This window comes from Zosterops lateralis (assembly GCF_965231275.1).
Source record: "Zosterops lateralis genome assembly, chromosome: 6".
Taxonomy (NCBI): Eukaryota; Metazoa; Chordata; class Aves; order Passeriformes; family Zosteropidae; genus Zosterops; species Zosterops lateralis.
This window is the reverse complement of record NC_139761.1, coordinates 50,614,921-50,633,430: the sequence shown is the minus strand read 5'-3', so window position 1 is coordinate 50,633,430 and position 18,510 is coordinate 50,614,921. Positions and strand designations below refer to the sequence as shown.

The following is an 18,510-nucleotide window of genomic DNA, read 5'->3' as shown; positions in this document are numbered from 1 at the left end:
GGGAAATGCATTTTTCCACACTGACCCTTATCCCTCACCCTCTGCAGTGCCTCAGTTACCTGCATCAGTGACCAAGAGGGCAGAGGAACTGTAACAGACCAGAATTTCAAATGGGTAAAAAGCTCTGTTCAGACAAAGAAACTTAACAGCGCTGAGCTTTGCTTGCTTTGGAGGTTAACTTGGGTCTTTCCAAAAGCTCTCTATGTGAATAAAACATGTTTTTATTTCTTGTTTGCAAACTTTGTGGCATTTCCAGTTTTTGACCAGATAACACAAGAAATGTTGCTTGTGCTGTAATCCAAGTTTCATTTGTGACTGGTTTCACAATCTCAGAAGCAGAAAGGACGAGACAGCCACTGGTTTTAGTTAGCTATGACAATAAAAATTCAGGGTGATTTCAAACCAGAAAATAAACAACAAAAATATCTCAAACTGTTCTCAGTCATTGGGAGGGTGAAAAAGGATTGAAGTCATATAATTTAAAAGATTTCAAAATCTTTTAAAAAAATCCATAGTTCCCTCGAGAGCTGTGGTCGTATCTTTGATAAAAACTAGCCAGAGACATTATTTGTTTACCGTGAAAAAGAAGTTCAACAAATTTGTCCATGTAACCTTGAAGTTTTACTCTCCATGACAAAGTGTGATCTTGTGGAATGCTGAATGCTGCTGTTGGGTTTTTTCCTGTCCCAAGCTATAAGTTACAACTCTAAAGCACACCAATCTTGGATGTGCAAAAAAAAAAAAAAAAAAAAAAAAAAAAGAACCAAGACAGTGTTGTAAAGCTACAATATTACAAGGACTGGTCTCTCATTTTACATTTTGGTAGGAATTCCAGTCTTCTCTCTCCTTCTCCCTCGTCCCTTGCTAATATTTTACAGAAATTAAAAAAGGTTATCAAATGCTCTCCTCTATGCTGAAGCATTCCCCATAATTTTATTCCACCTACAGGCATTCTTTGACACTTTTTTTTTTTTTTTTAGCAGGTAACTTTGTAATCTGCTGTGAAAAAAATCATGTTGCTGACTCACCCTGGTAGCCCGTAGTAGTTCTCACTAGCTGTCAGAGATGTAAAACCTAAGGTCTCTAACAAAAATGAGTAGTAGCATGGACAACATAAGAAAATTAGCCTTACTTGGAGCAAATGTGTTATAGATTTGGATTTGTGACAAGCAGAAGAATTGTTAACAATCTGTGTATGAGTTACAAAAAATAGGTCATAGAATGATAAAGTAATTTTTTTTAAAAAAATGCATTTTACTGATGATAGAGTATAATAGTAACTATACTGAAGAGAGTGCCATGATAAAAGGCTTGTAAAAGAGAAAGGAATAAAAATGAAGATATTCATACCTCATACCAACCCCCTTGGAGAATACTTGACTATTGGAATTCCTTATGGCTGTACAGCAGATCACTTTCCTCGAGAAGCTTCTAATGCATCCTGCCTTACCTTCATTAAATGCCAGTTCCTTTTCTAGCAAATATTTATGATGAAGGTCTCTTTGGAGATCATCTGTCAAGATAATTATAAATATTGTCAAAGCCTTGATGAGAATTTACTGCATTTTTTGTCATTTCAGGTTGAAACTGCAAAATATTCCACCTTAGAATTAGATGCCTTTTTGTTTCCCTTCTTTTTCCCTTCTTCCCTAATTCACTCAATCCATATAGTTTTGGTGCTTGTGTTTCAGGTGATTTTATTACCTAAATCTAGCCCTTCTGAACAGCATCCCACAAAATTGAATTTCTGTTAATCCAATATAGGAGAGAAGGAGGTCATCAAGTAGTAAAACAAATGTCCCTCTCTTCCTCTGAATGTTTACCCACTTGACCAATTTATGTACGTCCCTGTCAGATGGAATGGTTTGGCATCATTGCAAAAGATACAGGGGATGAATCTTGAAAAAGGTGAATAAATTCAGAGAAATGCTCTGATCCCAGTGAGGGGACTAGTTTTGACAAGCCAAGGAATCAGGCTCTGTTTTCCACCCATCCAATATTTCACTTACAGGTCTCTCGGTTCATTACTCACGGTCAATATTTTACAGCTTAGTAATGGCTCATGAGGCAGAAAATAAAGACTACAGATCTCCTCCTGACAAATGCAGTGATAAATCACTTCCTGTCCATCAAAGGCAAAATCAGGGCACCCATTTTGGCATAAAAAAGGCTTGAAGCAAATAAGCCAATATCACTTGAGTATTACTAGATTTGTCCACAAACTTCTGCTTATTATGGCTAAAGCAGAGGATCAGATCATCCCTGATTCAATTGAACTGTGGGAATGTTCAAATTGATAATGAAATTTAAGCAAAACCCCCCAACAAAAGAGTTACTTTTGGCTTGGGAATGACAGTGCAACAGCTTTTTCCATATATTTTTGAGAGAATTTAATTACTGCTTGGGTGAAATGTAAGTACCCTTTTGTAGAAGGAAAAATATGACAGAAACTTTTTTTGTTAATGTACCGCCTCTTTTTTAATTTAAAGGCTCAGAAATATCTTTCTGCACTAGGCTATATATAGCAGTACTAGATATAAAATAACAGACACATGAACTCTTCTTACAATTTCAGAAATAGGTTTCACTCCTAACAAACTTCAGTGAGCCTGTTGTTTTCACTGATGGCACAAATTCCATATACTTGTGCAAAGACATGATCTAATACTTCTGTCTTCTAACATTGAAGAATTAATTTTGTCTAATTCTATATGACTTGGTATAATTTTTTTTTGTTAGACTGAATGGAGGAATTTGCTTCCTCTATTATTCTCTACTGTATTCAAGCAGAACTAGTACAAAAATACAGAATTCTGAAAATGAGTAAAGTCTGAATTGTAGCCCAGAGGTTTTAAATCAGTATAACCTGTTGAGCTTTTGAATAATGGTTGAAGAAAAAATGGCTGAGGAAAAAAAATATTATTTCTGTAATTCTAAAAATATTTTAAAACATAGTCTACTGAAACAGGCTTAGAAAAAGTGTGTACTTTTCACTTGGTCCACAATTTCAACTATTTTTAATTAACTGCTGTAATCTGAACATTTCATGTCTGAGATCTTTCATCTGTCATCAATAATTTAAATCCTTTAATCTTCATCATATGTCTGATTCTACATCATAAAAGACATATGTGGTCTACCTGATAGCACAACATTTTGAAATGAAAAATAATATAACTCCCCCCACACAAAGTGCAACATTGTTGGTATTTATTTATATATTTACATTTGTTGTATGAAATTCGCTAAAACATGTGTTTACAACATGTATTGGAAATTAATTGAGGCTAGTTACTCTAATATGTACTTATTTCTTTGCCACTGTAGTATTTAAAGAAAAAATTTTGGGAATGCAAATTTTATTTATTAGCAGATGAAGATTTGGATTGTATGTGTTTAGAATTTGACACCTATTTCCACCTTATTTTTAGTACCTCTTCAAACATATGACCTTCCCCTTCATAATTTTAACATTAAGTAAATTTTGTGTGGAGCTCAGAAATGTAGAGGAATGGGAAATATATGCTAACAAAAATCTATTTTATACTAATAATATGGCTGAAGGATCAGTTAAATGTCACTCTAATTGCCACTTATTGATGGTTCTTTGTAATTTTTGCAGGAATGTCAGGTTTAATTTAAATGGAGCTTGTAACTGGTAGAAGTCAATTGCTTAAGCACACCTCCTACTGAGGTTGTATTACTTTTTCATCACTTAGTGTACAAGCATTAATCCACTTGAGTTCTCTGTGTGAGCTTAACATCCTCTTTGTTGGTGTTACGATAGCAATTTTGGATAAACTACTAAAGGAATCTGCTCCCCATCCCAATCTTGATTAAGTACTGAGGAAACCTCTAGTGCTACTTTCCTGATTGCTGTTTTCCCCCTACAGGAAGGAGGTGTTGTTGCTCTCTTTAAGATCTGTCGCCAGGATTGTTTCAGGTGCCTTTATCCTCAGACCCTGAGGACTCTGGCATCAATTTGCTGTGTAGAGGAAGGGATGCACCAGCTGGAAAAGGTAGGCACTTCAGGATTCCTTACTGACTGTGGCAAAAAATAGAGAAGCCTTGTCTTTAATCTCTTCCAGAAATTGATAATTTGGTGGTGTTTGAATACTGTGTTCCATACTATGCTCATCTTTTCTGTGCTGAACACATCTTCAGTCTTCAAAGAATTAATTCCATCAATAGCATTATCCTTGCACTTTATTTATGAGCTTTATAAGTGGGGATAATCTTGTAAAACATATTAGTGGTAAACATATTAATGATTACATAAAAAAAGGAGAACAAACTAGAGAAATTATATTTTCTGGAGTTTCTAAAGTGTTTTGAAACGCCACTCTTTCAACTTGTCTTTGAAAGACAGAAGGCTTTATACCACTTTAAATCCTTTCCTGATGCTCTGATAGTGCTCCTGCTTGTGGCAGTGCTGCAGCTTGTGAGAGCTGTAGTGGCACAGAAAGAAGTGGGGCAGATACAGTCATTAGTCAATCAAAAACTGTCTTCTAATCAGGAGCAGCTTTCATAAAAGCCACTTTTAACTGTGATGGCCAGCATCAAAACACTATCCAGATAAAATTATATCCACTTCTTAGGCTCCTTTTCTTTCTCACATTCACGACATACTGCTATGTTTTGGAAAGTGAACGCTTCTGGTCTCTAAATCATGATCTCATCCTTTGTATTTCATAAAACAGTCATCTTCCTCAGCTGAATAATGGCCTCTTCAAGTTAATGATAAATGATTTCACTGCCTCTTTACATTGATGTATCTTGTAATTTACTGCTCCAAATTCAAGCAAACTGTGACAGAACACCTGCAGCAAAAAGCAAGTCTCTGAGTTTACAGTAAATGAAGATGACTTAAATTTTTTTGACATAATGCTGGTTCAGACTGACACCAGAATCAGTCTAAAAGGATCTTTCATTATGTCCACTATAATGGTGGAGTTAATAGAGTTAGAAATGAAAAAGATTGATTCAAGTCACCCTGTCCAATTCCTGGCAGCATCAAGATGTTTTTATCATGGCCCATATCAAAGCTGATGGAACGGGAGTCCCAGAAAAAGCAAATATTCTCGACCTCACATTTCTTTGATCTGTTTCAATGTTGACCACAAGTAAAATTGTTCAGGGTAAACTTGATCACAATCAGGATTGGAGTAGGGTTTAAAGTAAATCCTTACCTTCAAGGGTTTTCGATTCTTAAAGCATTGTCTTTAAATTTGAACAGGATTCTTTTCTCTCAAAATTTGATGTACTCTTCCAAAGGACACAAGAGAGAGTTAAAAGTATTAACAATCCTGTAATAACAAAAGTTATCATAGGACTTCTTATCTGGCAGAAAAGGTGGCTTCTTTTATCCAACCAAGTATCTGGGTGCTGGTGAATCATTTAATTTCTCTAATATGAATATCATTATGCCACCTAGTGCATTAAAATATCAGTGCAATTTGAACTGGGTTTTTTAATGACAGATACTCAATTTAAAAAAAAAACCCAAGCTTGACTACTAAGCAATTCAGATTAGGCAAATCAAGATTAAAAATAGAAAACAAAAAAAACCCACTCCAAAACAAAAACCCTATGCAAGCCTTCTCCCTGTATTTTTAATTAGATTGCACAGCCATTGAAATGTTTAAAAGACCACTTAAAAGAAAGGAGCAAGAGCTATAATTTCTTATGAAACAGGTGAACTAAGAGGGGGTGGTACACTTTCTCCAGTAATTGCAGTGCTTAACTACTAAAGACATCAAGGATATTGTTTATTTATCCAATGCTCTTTGATCTTGCCAATTCAGTGCTCATTTCTAAAGATGTAGAAAATTGCCTATTTTAATAAAAAGCATTTCTTTCATTTTTTTTTATCCAACTCTTGTTCTTCCCAGCCACACATCTATTAATATATCACACTGGAAAAGGCCATTATCACCTTTTTTATCAGCTTGATAAACACGCTGTTGTAATTGCAGTGATAAGGTAGTTGTTGCAATGATTAGTTTTTCCTCTTTTAGGTGAATCTAGTTGGGTCTGTGTACAATGATGTAAAATCAGCTGGTTAAAATGTGAGTTTGGAACAATTATTTCACTTGCAAGTACTTTACTGAATTTTGATAATACACTGATACTCTTACTTTGTTGTACGTTGAAGTGCAGGGCTCCAGGAACTCAAGAGTGACAAATTAGGCAATTAAAATAGAAAAATGGTGAAGAAATAGTCTCATTCTGTGCCTGAGGACTGCATAAATTAACATTCTCTGTAAACTGTGCTCAACAAGTGGTAATTTTGATGCTTCAAGCTGCTTGTAGGTATCTGGTTGTTTGATACGCTTTAATTTTGTAATCTACTGTGATAACAGCAGGTTTGAAATCATCATTTGGTCTGAGGTTCCTGACCAGTCCTACTTCAGAGTAGAGTGGAGAGACCTGTAGAAACAATCAGAACATATTCCTGCAGCTGTTTGTCCCTATACCCAAGAAAACTTTGTCATCTGTGTCTTGTGGCACTCAAGCATTTTTAGGGGAAAGCTCACTCCACCAGAAGAGTTGCTTATCCTTGATCTGGGCATTCCAGAGTTTATACAGACAAAATAAATAATACTGGTAGTTGGGGACAGAGAAATTAGATAAAATCCCTAAACCCCCAACTGAAAGGAGTTTGTGAGAGCTGAGCATGACTGAAACTGAAGAACAACGTTAGTGCTGGATATGCAGACAGACCTGGTGGTGTGCCCTGCTCTGAGGTTTAGGACAGAAACACAGGGATGTAGTCTGAGATTGGCTCTCAGGATTTGTTGAGGGTTCTGGAGAGAAGAATATCTGAACCTTCATGAATGTGTTTTGCAAACTTAATTCACCTCAATGTAGCAAGGAGAGTTGGAGGTACAGAGTTGGGATAGATTATTGTGTGTATTTAGCGACACGGTTCAGAAAAAGTAAAAATTGTGATCCTGGGGATGTATAGCCTGCAAATTGCATTAGGAATAACTGTAGTTCCAGAATGCTTTCGTTACGAAAACACACATGAAATCTAACAGATATAGTGTTCAACATGGAGCAACCTTGCCTGGAAATGGGGTTTGTTTGAATAGACTTCACTTTTTTTTTTCTAGAGCAATTCCTCAGGCCTTACCCCTCTAAGCATACATTAGGTTCTTGTTGTGCAGAGCTGTCAGAACAAAGTGTTTCCCATACTTTTGGTGACATGCAGCCTCATTAAAGTCTAAGAACTGTGGCAGTTTTTCTGCTTCAGGGATGTCTGTACAAAAGCTGGTGGTGGTGGTACTAAAAGGCACAGCTTTCCAATTTTTGCCGTACTGAAGCTCAGTTGTGTGGGTTTTCACTGAGACTTCTGTGGCAATAAACTTCCTGCTGCAATAAAAGAACTGCAGAGCTGGTTCAGAAATAAATAGCAAACAGTGCAATGTGCTGCATTTTTTTACTGTCCATGTGAGATGTTATTCCATTAAAAAATGCTGCTTAGGTGGGACCTAGATCAAGGGTCAACTGCCACAAAAACAGGATGATTATACAAATAGCCAGCTGCCTAAATTTTAACAGTGTGCTGAGCATGGTTACTTGCATTATTTAAACTACTCCAGAAAGCAAGATACCTGGAATCAACTCATCAAGAGGAGATAATCCAGAGACACTGGTGACAACAGCTGTTACTTTCATTAGTAAAGCCTTTTTAACAAATGACACAGCTTTTATCACTGTGCTTTAAGCAAAATTGCCCAGGAATAGATTGCAAATTACTTTGAATCCTTCATTTAAAGCACACTAAATCAAATTACCTCCAGAAGAAGAAGGGTAAAGAAAGTATGAAGTGTACATTATTTGTGGCTGGGAAACTATATGAATTTTACAAAGACTTCTAAAATATGAGTGACATAAAAATCTATTACTCACTGTGAACTCAGTCTGAGTCTTAAAATATCCATGTTCTTAAACATAGTAATAATTTCTGCATGATGGTAATGCAGTCCATCCATGATACAGCTGAAAAAGCAAACTATTCTGGGGAATCAAGCAAAATATATTATAGAACCTCCTAGTACAACTTATTCATAGTTTTTGGGTGAATGTGTGTTGATTACTTAATTCAGCTCTAACCACTCTGAACTTTCAGTTTCAAACATTACCCTTAGTTAAAATCACGGAGTAACTTTGTCTCAGGTGAAGTCTCAGCTACTAAAACCACTCAAGTCTCTATGTGACTGTAGGGAGAGACAGAAATGAGAACTCTATATTAGGAAGAAACTCCTCTCACTGTGAGAGGGGTAGAGCACCAGAACAGGTTGCCCAGAGAAGTAGTGGATGCCCATCCCTGGAGGTGTTCAAGGCCAGGCTGGATGAGGCTCTGAACAGCCTGGCCTAACAGAAGATGACCCTGACTGTGGCAGGGATGTTGGAAGTAGATTATCTCTAGGATCCCTTCCAGCTCAAACTATTCTATGAAACAGGGAAAGATCTTTCGTTATAAGAGCTTGGATGGGATGAAGGTAAAGTCACTAATTTGAAGGCTGAATGTTAAAGTTACCTGGTGGCCCAAGGATTTTATTGTCACAGCATGAGAATGCTCCACAATCATGAATGTTTTAATTTTCATTGTACCTGGTATACAGTGGAAGTAACTTTGTACAATATAAGAGATGTGCTGAGGTGTCTTTTTCTGCCTCGGCTAGCCCTGACACCTCAACAGTAAAGGGGGTGGCTCGGTAGCAGGGTGAACCTCACCGACCCTGTGAGTTCTTGCTTGGTTGAAGGAGTGAAGCAACGACGGCAGGAAAAAAGAGGAGGCTGTTCTGGGTTAACTGCTGGCTTTATTCATTAGGGTATCTGCCCCAGCAGACACCCCTCAGCAGAAGCAGCGGGGGAAAAACGAGGGAAAAAAGCTCTCCGAACCCCCCCAATGCAGCACCTTTTTTGGGGGGGAGGAACTCAGGGATGGGTCTAATTGGGGACAAATCAGGGGCCAAAGGGGCAAGGCTCTCTGGATAAATGACATACATACTAACAAATTAATAACTCAGGTGGGGAGACAGCTGAAGTCTTGTCCAATCACTTGGGGTTTTTCATGGAACTTTCCAGACTTTTGGGAGAGACCCCAAAGTGACAGACAAGGCCCAGGGGCTGGATAACTTCTGACTGACATATAACTGGGGTTGGGATGAAACCAATAAGGGTGGAACATGGGTGCATGGGGCAAACCATTATAACTTATAAAAATGAACTTAATACAAGGAACAAATACATACATAAAACTGATAAAACCAAACCCACACCACTACAGAGATGGAAAATTTTCCTGACCTGAATGAGCTATAATAGATACCTTCATATTTCATTATTCCAAATGCAAAATGTCAAAGGATGTTATTAATAATATTCTTCTAGAAAAGGTATGTGAGATTGCCAGTTTAGGTAGAAGAAACCCTTTGGTTGCTACATTTAAAAGCATGTCTGCAGGTTGGTTGCCTCTTTTAAGAGGTGTAGGTTTTCTGAGAAACAGGGAAATGTTGATTTTTATTATGCCAAATGGTGACTTATTTACAGGACTTCCAACAATGAGACATTTTCAACAAGTCTCTGCCTCAGCCCTTATTACTGCTTCAGAGAAGAGCTTTGTGTTAGTGTTTCTTGGCTTCTTAGATGAAAAATTCTCATGGCCTTTTTTAGTAGTTTCAGAACAAGGATTAGATGGTCTCAAAGGTGATAAAAATTGCATGGTTATTTTATTCTAAAATGAGATGAGTTCAAGAAATTCAAATGATTAAGATATTTTTTAAAAATGGTTTTGAAATGACCATAGTTTTTAAAGTTTTGTTTTAATACATAGAGAGTCAAAATTCATGTTATTCTATTTCCTGAGTAAGGCATGATAAAGCTGGGTCATAACAAAGTACGGGATCCTTAGAAGCCATTAGAAGGTGTCAAGCTGTCAAGGAACCCTTCTCTCATCCTTTTCCTACAAAAACAGGCAAAGTGCAGCGTTACAAACCTTTCTGAATTTTTCACAGGTCATGTTGGCAAACACATTCTTAATGCTGTTTGTAAAGAGGAATATCATTCCTTTATGTTCCCTAAAGCACTGCTTGTTTACAGGAGAAACTTGTGAAGCTTCATGGTTGGGAAGAGCCCAGAAACTTACTTTCTGCATGCTCAAAACCACAGAGCACTGCCTTGTGTGCTGGAAACATGTGAAATGATTTAGGTGGATAGGTTCAAGTGATGCACTGCTTTTACAGCCCTTTGGCTGGAGAATCAACTCTTCTGGTCTGCATAATTCACTTCTTTTCATCCTGGAACACTCTTTTGGCTCATCTTCCATAGCTGTTTTTAGCCAGGCTTTGAAATCATACTTGTGAAGTTACAAACAGTAAGCAGGGATGGATAGAGAGGTTTCTGAATTTTGAGAGAGAACAGTAACCTTTTAAAGACTAATTCTGCCAACTTTTGACACACAGAGCACAGCACACGGAAAGTTGGTGGCATTGATAGCTGGAGCTGGGAACTGTGTCTCACTGCTGTCAGTGGTAATTGTGGAAGTCACAAAAGAATGAAGAGTAATGAGAGAGAAATATGAGTCAAAATTATGGAATAGCAGGAGGGGCAACATATTGAAGCTGCTTTTCACAAAGCCTTTTAGATAACCAGGCATATCTGTTTCAGTAGCTGAGTTTGTGGTACAATTAGATAATGTAAAGTTCTACGCTTGCAGCTCTTTAATTTACTGGACACTTCTTCTGAGTAAGGCTGTTTAATTAATTGGCAGTGAAAAATGTGCTGTGTTTGGCAAATTACATTTCTGTCAAAGCCCCTGCAAGATTCATTAAATCATATCTGAGAGTGCAGGAGCTGCCCTTCCTCAAGTGCTCCATGTGTATTAGGTGGTTCAAGTTTTACCTCTGACTACACAGCCATGTACACAAAATTAGTAAATGTAGCTTCTTTCAGCACTTTCCCAGACAATAGCAGCAAGGCTTCTTGGGTCACTGCAGAATCTGACCATCTTGGATTCAACAGGCTGCAGTTCTAAGGTGAAATAAGGAAGTAATGGAAGTGATATTTGTGAATACTGGAAAACAGTGTGAAAAGAGGTTTAAAAAACCCCCATCCCTCCCCCCCAAACCTCACAACAACAAAAAAAGAAAAAACCCAAAATCATCTGGAACCCAATCTCTGAAGAGCATTTGATTTGTTGAAAATCTTCTGCTAGTTACACAGCAGATTAAAATTTGTTCACTTTATGTTAGTACCCATTTCATCGTGCAAAAAGGAAAACAAGGAGGTTTTTTATGCCTCATTCAAGAGACACAGAATTGAATGAAGACAGACAAGTTGGTTCAGGATTATGGTACATTGCCAGATCTCCATAAGAAAAAAGTATACACAAACTGCTTTATCTGAGGTCATGGCCATTATGTCAATTCTGTTAAAATGACTAATGAAATTAGAGTGGTTGTGTTGTTGTAGTCCTGATGCATATCTCTAAAGAGATATGTATCTGTTGGTCTGATAAAAGATATTAGCTCTCCTTACAAAACTTGCTTCACTTAAATCATATAGATTTTAAAAGAGGGAGAAAGGAACCAGCAAGTGTAGCACTAAAGATAAACATTTTGATAATGCTGGTGAAGGAGGACAACGTGAGACTTGGCTAAGAAGTTGGTGAATACCCGCCTTTGGGCTTTGGAGGACACAGATTCTATTGTTTATCAGTAGATCCTCTTTTAGATATCTGGCCTTGCCCAGATTCTGCAAACATATAAATGTGCACTCAGCCTTAAACATCTGAGTAATTGAATTGAAAAACAAGAGAACCACTACCTGCTAAAAATGTCAGCAGACGTGCACATCCGTTGGTCTGTTCATGACTGAGATTTCCAATGGCAATAAATGTCATTAAGTAAATATTAATTTATTGGGTACTGAACACAGTGCTGTGGAACAAAGGAAAACTTTTAGAGTAAAATCAAATAGGTGAAAGATTTTTTTGGATAAAATTTGTCTGCCTTTTCAATGGAGTGCAACAGGCAATCTATGAGTTGACATAATAATCTCTTCTGTTAAAAATTTATGGATAGTTTTTTATGTCAATTCAAAGTGAGCTGTCTTTTAACCCAACTATGAATCCTTAAAGTCATTTCTTGGTAATGTGACTCCTTCCACATTACCCACAAATTTGGGCTTTGTGAGGTTTGTCCTGTACTTAAAGTGGTATATTGCTTAAGCATGGATCTGTGATAATGTGTCCACATGCAAAATTTCATAGCAGTCAAAGAAACGCTGTTTTATTGGAGTTTTTTTCATGTTTCAGTAAGACCTGATGAGAGGAAGGCATTGCAGTGGCATTCAGGTATTATCACTGATGTGCTTGGAGTGAATCTTGCCACTGTTATACTATTTTCTATACTTTTTTCATATACTATGGCTCCAGAGCAGGGTTCAGCGAGTGAGAGCTGACAGAATGAGATGTACTTTGGCATGTGGTTTCCATACAGGATGTAGTTACTGAAGGAGGAGCAACCACTCTTTTAATCTAACTCTCAACTATGTCTTTTCATACACCTCGATTTTATTAATTGAGATGCAGGAGAGACTCTACAGATCTTTTTTTTTTCTTCTTCTTCTTGTTCTAAAAAGATAAATTTCATTGAAATAGGTTTTAAAAGCTGAAAAGGAAAGTCCCCAGGCTATGTCAGGTTACAGAGGTGTACACTTCAAATGGCAAGATCAACTTGGAGCAGTGCCTGTGGATTGCCATTCCCTCCAACTTCATTTTGAAAATTTGGTCTGGTGCCAGGTGACTGCTCTGCACTTGTTTGGCTCCCATATAATTTACACATGGTTTTTGCAGTCAGTTCTGTTAGTATTTTATGCTATCTATTGATTTTATATTTCACTAAGTATTTTATTTCAAGCACTCCAAATAGCTCTAGATTTATGTTTCAAAAGTCAGGATGTTAAGAGAATTTTATAAATGAAAAATAATTTGGAAATCACCAGATGATGATTTTTCTGTAACAATTTAAAGTATTACCTAAAGTGATGACAGTGATCAGGGCAGTGAATGATCCACGAATGACGTCCAAAGGAACAGAAGCCAGCACATCAAATAACAGGTGGGCTTTCCCTACCTAATAATAATAATAATCATCTATCAAGCAAATTTAATTTTAAGATGAAAGAAACAGCTTACTCAGCTCCTAAACTGAAGGCAGAGATTAATGAGGATCAATTGAAGCATTTAAAAAGAGTGCAAGCAGAGAGCTATTTTGGACCTCAAATATTCCCCTTGTCCCTGACAGAGGCAGAAAACTGGAAAGAGATGGCCTTACAGAAAGACCTATCAGATGAGTAACTTGATAATCCTTTTCTCCTCACTCAGCAGGAAACTGTTGCATCTAATATTTGCATTTGTAGGCAGGTGTAAACATATGTACTGAATGTGTTTAGGTTGCACTTTCTAAGTAGATTAGCTGTAGCCATGATAAAGGAGAGATAGGAGTGAAAATCCATGTAAAAAGAGAGAAATACAAGTAGATAGTTCCCCTCTATAAAATCTCTGCTATTAATAATAAGTCTTGCTGATCTAACCAACCCATCCTGCTGCAGGTTTTATGACTCAGTATTGTGGATGAATTTTCTGGATCATGGGAAAGTCCCAAGAGTTTACTGTTCAGAGCTTCCCTTTCTTGTTTGGCTGATCCTTGAGCTCACCTAAAACCTCACTGCTTTCTGAGACCTCTGCAGGAAGGAGAGCAGGTACCTTCCTGGACAGATCTGGTAACATGTCAGGGATTTAAATGCCTCTGGAGCCTGAGGATTCACTACCAGCATTATTTTTCCTTCTAATCCTTCTCTCATGTTTATTTTCCCACCTTAATTAACTATCATTCTTTGAGTTTTCTAGTGCTCCATGTGGTTTCTTGTGTATCAATTCCTGTTTGTATAACATCGATTTTCAAAAATGTTAATATACATTTAATTTTGAAGGGGTAAATCCTCAGATGCACATTACCAAAAAAGCAAAAGGAGAAAATCCTTTCTTTATTCATCTAACTGCAGCTATGGAATTCCTTACTAGACTTACAGAAGTACCGAATGATCAAAACTCTCAAAAACAGAGAATTATTTCTCCTGGTTCCAAGTGATTTATATTTTTCTTTAGGTCATGCCAGCTGGAAACAAATACCTCTGTATGTTCATAAATGAGCTGATCTCAGTCATACATGAGGGTAACATGATAGAGGCTGCTAGACAAAGTGACTGGCTTGATCTGGAAATAGGTATTTGTCACTTATTGGGGTTACATGACATGAGAGCACTACAGAAAATCAGCTTTTATCACCAGAGCATCCGTATTCTGAATCAAATTCTCATCTTGACCACTTCCTTATTCTTGCTCTTTGGTAATAGTTCAAACTAGCAAAGAACAGAAACCTCAGCTTAGGTTCAGCTTACAACTTGGCTCTTTTCCAAAACCACTTTTGCCATTCTTGTACTCCCATGAGTGTTTCTACCCTTCCTCCAGTTCAGCGTGGTGCTGACAAGCCCTTGCACCACAGCACTTCCCAGAGTTCACACTTAGGCAGGGAGGCTCTCAGAGTCCTGCTGTGACTCAATTCAGTGCTGATATCAGCTGGGAATCTTTTCTAGCTCCAGATACTAGGGAACCTTTGCAAGATCCAAGAAGGGCTCCCAAAATGCGAACAATCTGGATATTGTTATCGAGAGGGAAATCCACAAGTTTGTATTTGGCAAATTTTAATTTTATACAGTCGCTTTTGTGGTTTTTGTTTGGTTTCACACAATGTTTGCCAAAATTACAGCCAAAATATTTGGTCAAACCCTCTTTTCTCCTTCCTCATCTCCAGTACCTATCATTGCAAGAAAGTCAGAAAACTTTTTAGAAAACAGAGAAAAAAATACGCGCAGGAAACTTTTACAATATCAGCTTTGGCCAGTTCTAGCCCTGGTCACTATTAAACATTTTACCAGTAGATTTGCTTGGTTTAAATGAGTGTTAAGCAGTTTAACTTTACCCCTCAAACAGCATTATAGAAACAAAATACTCACTCAGGGTTTTCCTGGTGGTCATATTCTGACTCTGCTAAGTGGGCCAAAAAACTAGCCCTGAGTGGAGCTGACTGTTTTCCCAGAGCTAGTTGTAAAAAAGAAACAGAGGAAATCAAACCCAGTGTAATCCAGCTGGCTAATTAGATGAAACCTGGTATCCTTTCCTTATGATGTACATTTGAAGTCAGGGCTGGCTTTACTCATTACTCTTGCATGTGCTCCTAACAAACCAAAGTTAATTGTGTGAGATTTTTCTTACTTCAGGTTTGTAATGAGCTCAGAGCTACCATGTGGCTTAACTGAAGCTCACTCATGATATGTGAGCTTCATATCACATGTATGAAGTCTCCATGTATTTCTTAAAATAAGGAAGGTTTAACAATAATTAATGGCAGATGATGTAGAGATGTGTTTGTGTGTCACTGTAAGGGGATTTTTTTGCTTAGGCTTGTTTGCAGGAAACCACTTAGGTCTGGCACACTGCCTGATTTACTCTAAAACTTTTATGTTTCATAAAGCATCTTTGAGAACACTTAAAGAGCTGTTGGAAAAACAACCTCTTCTGGTAAAACTAATAATCCTGTTAGATAAACATCTAACAGCATCGCTTGTATATTTACCTGACCTGTACCTTTCTTCTCTTGCCTATCATTAAGTTCCCAGACAGTAGCTCTTTCACTGACTGTTCCCTTTCACTGACTGTTCCTTCCCTTGCCAGTACTGTCTTGAGGTCTTTTTTTTTTTTTTTTTTTTTTTTTTTTGAGGGCTTTCAGTTTGTTCCTTTACAGTCCACAGTCCCTGGGAATGGAAGAACAACCTTTAACAACCTTTTGTATGGCTCAGGGCATACTCATATGCTTGTCTGACAAGGATCTTCCGCTGAGATGAAAAAGAAATCCTTACAGAACCAGCACATTGAATTAAGAAGACAGAAGCCTTTCCAGTTTTGGTAGGAGCTCATATTTGTCAATTCTTTCTCACAAAGGAGGTGTGGAAACGTTTTCACAGTAACTTAAATTAGCCAAGGAGCAGTCCTGCTTGACCAGCCTAATGCTTCTGTGATGGAATGACTACCCAGCGGACAAGGGAAGATCCACTGACATAATTTATCTGTATTAATGTCATATCTTCTGTAAGGCTTTTGACATGATGTCCTCATACTGAGAATCCTGCCACGCTGGACATGTGTGCACTTCCTTTATACTTCATCTGTAACTGACAGATAATCTTATTTTGCTGTCACCATGGTTTATTTGAAACCAACAGTTAGTTTCAAGCTCAAGAAAATAATATTGAAGGAAGACACTGGTCCAAATAGAGGCTTCTGAGGGCCCTCACTCATCACTACTCTCCATACGGACACTGAGCAGTTGACTACTACTTTCTGCTGGTGACAATCCAGCCAATGCCTCATCCAACAAACAGCCAGTGTCTAATCCCAAGCCAGCTGGTGTAACCAATGTTTCTTTCTAGCTTCTGTTGTGTCTCCATAATGACACACTTGTGTGTCTCTCTGCCATAGTCCAAATGTCTTCTTGTCTGTCTTTGTTTAAAAATTGCCTTAGCTGGATTGCAAAAAATGGGCATATCTGGCATAGACATTTCAGAAAATTGGATTTGGAAGGGAGGCTAAAATTTTCTTTTACATATATCCTGTGAAAACTTGTTGACACTCAACAGGGAATCTATAACATCTATAATCTGTAGCATCTGTGACAGAAGAAGTTGATTTTTTTCTATTCAATGTGCCATGAAATTCTGTGATGTCATTACTACAGTGATATCTGACAGTAGAACAGAAACTGCCTTATCAGTTTTACTAGTCCCTACACTGCTGTTCTTAGTTACAACAGAGAGGTCAAAATACCTGTTAAAGGTGCTCCTTCTGACCCTCAGGACTTTATATCCTTTCCTCCCACCTATATGTACATCTATAAGGAGACACGTATCTTTTATGTGTACCTTGTATTTTCAATAAGCTCCTTGTAAAGAGAGTTTGTGACATCCTCAGTCTGACTGAAGGCAGTGCAGAGCTGGATGCTCACGAAGCTGAGTCCTGGAGAGACCGTGTCACATAAAGATGTACAGTAAGAGCCATGAAAGATCTACCTGTGATGACAATTTCTGGGTCACTGTTGTCTATTAATCCTCAGCTTTACTGGCCAGAGACCCTGATTAACTACAGTTTATAAAATAAGGAAAGAGACTAAACCTAAAACAAAGAAACATATCAAACCCTAAAAAATAAGTAAAGTTGGAAAGCTATGCTAAGGTTAAAGACTTCTGATAGCCGGACAGTTTCCCAGAAGAATTCTGAAGGCAGAACTAGTCCCCTTGGGAAAGTATTTCTGGTGGCTGTGCACAGGCAGTTTCCTGTTGGTGAGGTAGGAAAGACCATGCACATCCTAAATTCCTGCAAGCGGGACTGGGCTCTCCTACCCAGAAAATTTTGCTTCAGCTGTTAATAGAAAGACATGGATTTCCCAGTTTTTGATAGCACAAATTGGTTTATTTTATAAAACTGAGCTTCTTTCCATCTGTGACCTTTCCTTTAAGTCCTCATGCATATGTCTAATAGACACACATCGATTTAAGGAGCAGGTAGGTAGTTCTTTTGTCCTGTTGCTGTTTCTAACATGATTCAGTAAGTAGGCATAATGGAGGCAACTATATGGGTGATGGTCATTCCTGCAGAGTTTGCCGTGTCTGATGAACAGCAGCTGGAATGCTGAGAGAGCCCTAGAGCAGAGCTGCTCTAATAGAGTGAAATTCTGCCTCTGTCTCCATCTTCTTTTACAAGTGTTTCTATTTCCTGCTCTGAGTGAATTTCTTGAGCTCATTAGTTTACATTGCAGAATGAATAGCTGTTTCTCCTTATCCACAAAGAGCCACTTTTGAGTCTCCATCAATGCAGGGATGTCCAAGCTGCAGGGCAAAGGTCACCTGTTGCCTCCAGACCTGCACCACAGATCTGTTTAGCTGCTGGTGCCAATGATTTAGCTGGCTTTGAACAACTGTGGGTCAGATTAAGACTCAGTTTACTTGCTGTTAGCAAGTAAACTTGTTGATTTCCCTGATTTATTGTGTAGTCTTGTTCTCTCTTGCTGCTGTATCTTCAGACTTTAGAAAAGTCTAGAGTGCCAGACCAATGCTTAGATGTTCTATTTTGCTCATCTCTGTAATAATATAACCAATGTTGCACAGAGTCACTCAAGCTTCTGTTTGCAATAAAGCTTGGCTCAGAATGTAGCAGGCTCTCAAGGAAGTATTTTGGATCTCTGCTGGAAAAGGCAGATCTCAATCCTTTCAAAGGCCAGTGACTATTGACATTTCTGTACTTATCAGTGTCACTGTCTATAAGAGTCAGAGGAAAGACCATGTTACAAAAGTAGATTTCATAAACACTGAGACACTGCTTCCCCC

The 18,510-nt window shown here is 37.9% G+C and overlaps 1 protein-coding gene across 1 annotated transcript in view; it reads left to right on the top strand.

Moving 5' to 3' along the window:
- The window catches only part of INSC (INSC spindle orientation adaptor protein), a gene marked incomplete at its 3' end in the record, with an annotated part of 126,389 nt that overhangs the window by 77,086 nt on the left and 30,793 nt on the right, over positions 1-18,510 (top strand). The window contains exon 7 of the mRNA XM_083864222.1: positions 3,894-4,019. Coding sequence (XP_083720348.1) covers positions 3,894-4,019 — 126 coding nt within the window. The remainder of the gene's footprint in view (positions 1-3,893; positions 4,020-18,510) is intronic.